General features: G+C 56.8%; 1 protein-coding gene across 1 annotated transcript; it reads left to right on the plus strand.

Annotated features, from left to right (window-relative positions):
- The first annotated feature begins 366 nt into the window (after positions 1-366).
- Positions 367-6,281, plus strand: TMEM92 (transmembrane protein 92). Its single transcript, XM_077163271.1, has 6 exons — positions 367-674; positions 863-930; positions 2,894-3,045; positions 3,918-3,992; positions 4,162-4,348; positions 4,544-6,281. Exons 1-6 carry the CDS (start codon positions 488-490, stop codon positions 4,655-4,657), a joined length of 783 nt encoding a protein of 260 aa, XP_077019386.1. The 5' UTR covers positions 367-487; the 3' UTR covers positions 4,658-6,281.
- Positions 6,282-6,646: the final 365 nt, after the last annotated feature.

The following is a 6,646-nucleotide window of genomic DNA, read 5'->3' on the forward strand; positions in this document are numbered from 1 at the left end:
CACACCCACACACACACACACACACACCCACACACACCCACACACACGGCCCACATCCCTTCACACACCCTGGGGAGTCCTCACCTCCCCTCTCCCTCCATCCCTGGCCCCTGAAGTCCAGGTGAGAAAGGACCTCCCAGGGGCCCGGCTCCCTCTCTCTGCATCCCCTCTCCCACTCCCTGCCAGGGGGAGCACCCCTTCCCCTGGTACACCTTAGGGTGGGGGGATTCTGTGTGAGGAAAGAGGAGCTCGCCGTCTTAAACTGGCCCCATAGTGATCAGTTAATCTCTCTACTTCCCCACACCTAACCCAGACCCCTCTCCCTTCACTCCCCTCAGAGTCCCTGCCCTGAGTGGGGCCAGTCCCAGCTGTGTAAGCTCCACCCCCGCCCCAGGCGGGGCCCCATAGGTGGAGATTCGTAGGTGAGCTCGCAGCCCGCAGTAGTCCTCTTCCCTACACACGGAAGCTCAGTGGCCCCCAAGCCAGCATGCTGGACACCTGGGCCCCTAGCCTCGCACCCGCCTTGCTGCTCAGCCTCCTGGTTGGCCCCCAACAGGTGAGGACTTGGGAAGGACGGTTTCTGGACTTTTCTGGCCCTACCCTTTGGGGTCAGTGGCCTGCTTTCTGGAGCCGGGTCACCACCCTCCGTTGTCAGGATTTCCTGGTGACCACAGGCAATTAGCAACTCTCTTTCTCTTTTTGTCGTGGAGGTGGGGGTCACAGACAAAGCCCCCAGAGGGCCTGGTTCCTCCCACCATGGGGAATCGGCCCCACCCGCCACCCCCCATCACCCAGCACCTCTCCGTGGCTGGGGACTTTGACCCTCACATCAGCCTCCACTTGTCTTTCCTGCTCCTTGCAGCCTGTGTCAGGAAGCGGGCTCGGGGGCTGGAGGCCTTGGCCAGCCGTCTCCCCAGCTCTGTCCCTTCAGTGCTGGGTGGCCTTGGGAAAGCCCAGCCCTCTCTGGGATGTTGTTTCTCCGCTCCTGCCCCGGGAGAGAGGAGGCTCCTTCTTACCCCATCTAGGACTCCGGAGTGGGATTCCAGCCCCTGAAAGGACTTCCACAGGCTGCCGAACCCCAAGGCTCGGGGGCCCTCTGCAATCCATGGCTCTGAGTGTGAGGCAAGACCCTTCCGTTCCTCCCATACAAAGTCTAAAAGTGATGGGGAGTTCCGTCCTGTCCTGGGATGGGAGGTGTCCTGGAAATTGAAGATGAGTTTAGAATACAGGTTTAGAACCTATTTCCATTTAAGAATCTGTGGGAAGTCCCAGCCCGCTCCCCAGCACAGGGCACGCTCATGTGACCTTGCTGAACTTCAAAGTGGCTCTGATCTGAAGCTCATCCCTGGACCCCAGAAAGCCTGACATTTGTTCCCAGTTCTTAGGTGATCATTGCTGCCGGGCTGAGCCTTCTCGGGGTGATTCCTCCAAACAAGCACAGGGGAGTAGGGCAGTAAATGCTCCACTTCACACCTAAGGAAGCTGACCACCCTGATAAAACTCCAGCTCTGAACCAGCCCAGACAAGACCACCCCTGGATAAAATGGGGAAAACCTGGGAGAAGAGCCTCACTGCAAGGTGGGGCCTGGAGGGTGTCCCTCTGCATGCCTGGACCCCTCAGCCCTGCAGCCCCTGTGTGCTGTGTGACTAGGAGACTCCCTCGCTCTCCGGGCCCATCTGCAGGGCTTCATCCCTGTAGTGTCCCCCACCCCACCCCTTTTTTTAAGGCTGGTGAGCAGGAAGCACTTAACTTCCTGTGACTGAGGGCCGAAAAGGGGGATCACCTCAACCTCAGCCTCAGTTATCAGGGCTCTCAGTCATACTCTTATTTTTTTTTTTTACTGTGATTAGCGATTGAAATGTTATTTTAATTCAAGTAAAGAAACAAGTTAATGGCGGTCTCACCAGAGCTGACTCCTTATAATTGGGCCATGGTTGCGTGTCCCTAGAGTCTGGGGTAAAGTAACGAGTGTCATCTCCTTGCCACTATCCCCGTCACCTATGTGACAGGGACTTCCACCACCTCCCACCTCACCGTCTGGAAGCATCCAGGATGAAATGAAACTGGGCAATAATAAATGCTCTTTCATTCATTCTGCAAATATTTTATTGCGTATCTGGTACGCGTATCAACAGGGACAAAACAGACAAAAGCCCCGTCCTGGAGGAGCTCCCGTTCTACTGGGGAGACAGACAATTAACAAAATCAATTCAAGCATATAGCATGTTAGATGTTGAAAAGCACAGCCAGGGGGGTGGGAGTGCGTGGGGTGAGAGGTCAGAGAAGGAGGTCTGGGAGCCAGCTTTGCAGAAACGTGGGGGAAGGATGACCCAAGCAGAGACTGTGCCAGCACTGCCATGAATCGAGTTAAGCTCTGTGACGGTACCCTGTGGGCTGGTCAGAAGAGAAGGGCTAGAGGCTTTGCAGAGCAAGGGACCTGGGCAGGGATCTGAAGGGTGGATGGGGGTTCACCAGCCCATCAAGGTGGAGAGAAGAGGCCTGCCCCTGCACACAGGTGTGAGTCAGCCAGCTGTGTTCAGGGACCAACCAGTGTGTCTGCGTGTAAGAGGGCAAGAAGGGGCTGGGAGGGGTGGCCCAGGCTACCCGTTGGGGATCTGTTTCCGAGGGAGCCACTGAGGGGCTTTCAGCAAGGTTTTGGGGTCATCAGATTTGTGTTTATAGGAAGACACCTCTTGCCCGTGTTGGGAGTGGCTCAGGGGGCATGGAAAGGAGAAGACAGATTGGGAGGGCAGTCAGGATGGGAACCTTACAGACTTAGGGACGAGTGAATGTGGAGTGGGTGTGGGGGTGGGGGTGAAGGGAGGAGAGGAAGGAGTTTGGGGGCCGTTCAGGGGCTCCAGTCATCGACCTAAGAACATGGGGGTGAGGTAGGGAGCAGGCTTGGGGGAAGATGCTGAGTCAGTGGGGGCCCTGCTGGCCAGGAGGTACCTGTGCACTATCCGGGTGGAGACCACCACCCACTTAAGAGCCCTGACCTCTGCCTCTTTCTTCCCACAGGTGTCTACCAGTTGTGGTATCTTCATGTAAGTCCAGGATTTGGGTGTAACTTCCAGTCTGGGGAGGGAGAGGGACAACCTGAACCCCACCCTTGCCTGCCTTGTGGAAGTAGAGGACACCTCATCCGTCATCCCTACCCACTCGCATTCTAGCTACAAACTGTCCCCCCATTCCTCTACCCAGAGAAGGAGACTCCACTCCATCTCCCCCCCCACCAGCCATCCATGGGATTTTCACACTTGTGGGTAGCTCTGAAGTCTAATTCCCAAATCCTTCTTACTGCAGTCTTAGCCCCTCTGTTCTCTGAGAGACCCCTGGGGAAGGAGAGCAAACAGTCTGTCCTAAACCTAATGTATCTATGTCAAGATGCCTGGGCACAAGGAGGGGCTGGTGCTGGAGGGAGAGGGGTGGACACTCTCTGGGGAGAAAAGCGTTTCCACCAGGTGAGCACTGGGAGCTCTGGAGATAAGTACCCTCCCTGCCTACCCCTCACTCCATGGGCACCTCCAAGGGTTCACTCTCTTCCAGGTCTTTCCTGGACCCTCCCTTCTGCCCTCCTTTCTCTACATCTTCTCAGAGTTCAATGAGGAAAGCTTTCACGTCACCCTCAGTTCCCTCAGTTCACACCTGCCAGATGAGGTTGACAGGACATCAGTTACCCCCATTTTATGGATGAGGAGAGTGAGTCCCAGCAAGAAGCAGTAACACACCCAAGTGTACAAAGCGAGTGGTTGCAGGCTCTTCCCACCGAGGACAGAGGGGTCCCTCCATGCCCCGCATCCTGCTAGGGGTGAGGCCTGTGCCCTAAGAGTAGGGGGCTATTTGGGGGGAGCTAAAGCCTTCTGCCTCATCACCTTGGTGTCAACAGCCCCTCGCTGGCCCTTTCTCTCACCACCAGCCCCTGCCCTGAAGGATTCAAGTGCTGTGGTAGCACCTGCTGCAGAGAGCATGAGCTCTTCTCCAACCCCTTGAGGTGAGCCCTGGACCAGCTCCTGTGGGCGCACCCATGCAGGGCCTGGTCCATGTGGGATGGGGCTGGACACGCTGCCAAGTGGGTGGTGGGCGTTGGTCGAAGGAAGGGAGAGAGATGGGGCGCAGAGGGCCCAGAGACTCAGGGTGATGCTGGTGGCCCCTCACCCCAGGGTCTTCATCATCATCTTCCTCGTCTTCCTGTCCCTCGTGTGCATCTGTGGCCTGGCTAAGTGCTTCTGTCGACACTGCAGAGAGCTGGAGCAGAGCCCCCCGGCAGACCCCCCGGAACTGCCCTCCACTGCCCCCCCAGAGATAGTCAGGGCGTCCACCCCTGAGCCCCTACCTCCTTACAGCCAGGTGTGTATCTCTGACCCCATCCCTGCTCTGTCCCCACATCCATGGGTCAGCATTTTAGAGTCATGGGGGCAGAGAAGGTCCTCCTTTCTCCCAGCCTCTGCACCCTGGGGAGGGCACTGCGACCATGCCAATGTCGGGACATGGGTGGTGGTGGCAGGGCCGGACCCTTACCCTGAGCCCCTTTTGTCCCTGCAGGTTATTCTGAAGCCCGAATTGCACCCAATCCCCATGGAGCCACCCCCTCCCTACAGCGTCGTGGTTGAAGAATATGCAAGGGTCCGGAGGGGCATCGACAACCCAGCCTTCTGAGCCTCGGGAATTGTCTCACCAGCCACCTCCTCCCTTAGGACTCCTGGATCAAACCAGAGATTTCTGGGACCCAGAATGCCCTCACCCACCCTGCCACGACTCTGGTCATTTTCGGCTTTAACGTATTGCCCCTCCTGCCCCTGTTCAACCCCAACTGCCTGTCCTGTTTCTGACACCTCCAGTAAGATGGAGGCTGCTAGGGGGGCAATGCCAACGGTTGGAGGCACCCTGCGTTGGAACGGACTTCTGTAAGGGGTAGAGGGAACCCCATTTCTGGAGGTATACGAATCTTGACTGGACAACAGGCTCTGGGATATGATATAGAGAGCACTTTTGCACGGGTGGGAGATTGGAATGAATGAGCTCTTAGCCAACTTCTAATTGGAGTTGAATAGAGAAGCCCCAGTGCACCCCATCCCATCCACCATATGCACAAAACACTTTTCTGCACTAAATTTAGCTGACTTTTGCTGATGGTCTGCCTCTGTCTGTGTTGGTGAACAGGGAAGTGAGCCAGGCACTGCCAGGGTGTTTGTGAGTGTGTGTGTATGTGAGTGTGTGTGTGTGGTCATGACACCTGATTTCCACCGCAAGCATGTGTGTCCTCAGAGGTCCTTTGACAGTGTACCCGGGAGGACAGCACATTCATGAGCCACCCTCGCGGAGAGGTTCTTTGCATAGGCTTTGACCTTCAGTTCCTTGAGGTTGCTGGGTGCTAAAGGGAGCTGGGCATTGGGTGGAGTAACCTTTCTGTGAGCTCTCTGATCCCGTCCTCCCACTGCCTGGGAGATGTGGGACTGGGCTGATTCTCTTACCTTGAGTTGGGTGAGAAGTTGGGGGGATATGAGAGAAGTCAGGAAGGGGGTAGAAATAGCGCCTAGGAAGGACCTGCTGGTGGAGGTGAGGGGTGGGGAGAAGACAAAGGAAAGGGGAGTGGGTGAGGCTGTAAATCTCAGGGTAGGGCATCTGAGGACCTTGCCCAGCCTCGCCCTGGAGTCTCCTGGTGGGGAGGAGAGGAGACAGCGGACCCACCCTTTTCTTCCAGGCATGTGCGGGTGCTGGGACATTGCCACCTCGGCCCCGCCTGTGGGCGTTGTTCCCTAAGAGGAAAGAAGCACTCACCCCTGCAGCACAGAAGAGTCTTTACTGGACATTAGACCCGAGAGAGCAGAGGACAGAGTTGGGTTCCTGGCATGGGTCAGACAAGGGTGAGGGCAGACACTGGCACATGGGTCATCTCCTCATGAGCTGGCACCTCCACCCTGAGCCTTGCCTTTGCATTGCTCTACCCTGCGGGAATGCCGGCCTTCCTCTCCAGGCAGAGGGCCCAAGACCACACTGCCTGAAGCTCTTGGAAGGACAGGAGGTAGCACTGGGCTTGCAGTGCTGGCAGCTGTGTCTCCTCCAGGGTCTTCCTGATAACATCCACCCTCAGGGCATCAGGACCCAGGTGAATGTTAGGGCCAGGTTTGGGGAGATGGCACAGCCAGCCCCAGAGATGCCAGGAAAAGGGGCTGTCGGGGTGGGGGTTCTTGGTGGAAACAGGGCCCCAGAGAGTGAGGCAGAAAGGTATGGGAACGCCCACCCCTGTGTCTGCCACAGCCTAGGAGGCCTTGGTGCTCCCCTCAGGGCAAATAGCCAGTAGCACAGTGGGTGCCCATCCCAGAGGTCACCACAAGTATGGCATTGCCAGTTTGGGTGGCTCTGCCAGGTATAGCAGCACACCTACCACCCAACCCCACCTCTGAGCATTTTTGATGCCCCACCCCTTACCTTCTGAGGACCACCTACTCCCTATTCAGGCTCTGTGAGAGACAAGTGCTCTCAGCAACTAAGAGGGCTACATCCCCACTAGTTTTGGGGTTCCTCACTGATTAGGGAGGTGGTGGGAAATCTAAGTCACAAGAGGGTCTCCCAAGGGGTACAGTCATTTTTGCCAATCTCTGCAAGTCCTGAATATCCTTCCCCATCTGACGCCTTCTCTGAGAA

This window comes from Tamandua tetradactyla, chromosome 6, assembly GCF_023851605.1.
Source record: "Tamandua tetradactyla isolate mTamTet1 chromosome 6, mTamTet1.pri, whole genome shotgun sequence".
In the NCBI taxonomy this organism is placed as follows: Eukaryota; Metazoa; Chordata; class Mammalia; order Pilosa; family Myrmecophagidae; genus Tamandua; species Tamandua tetradactyla.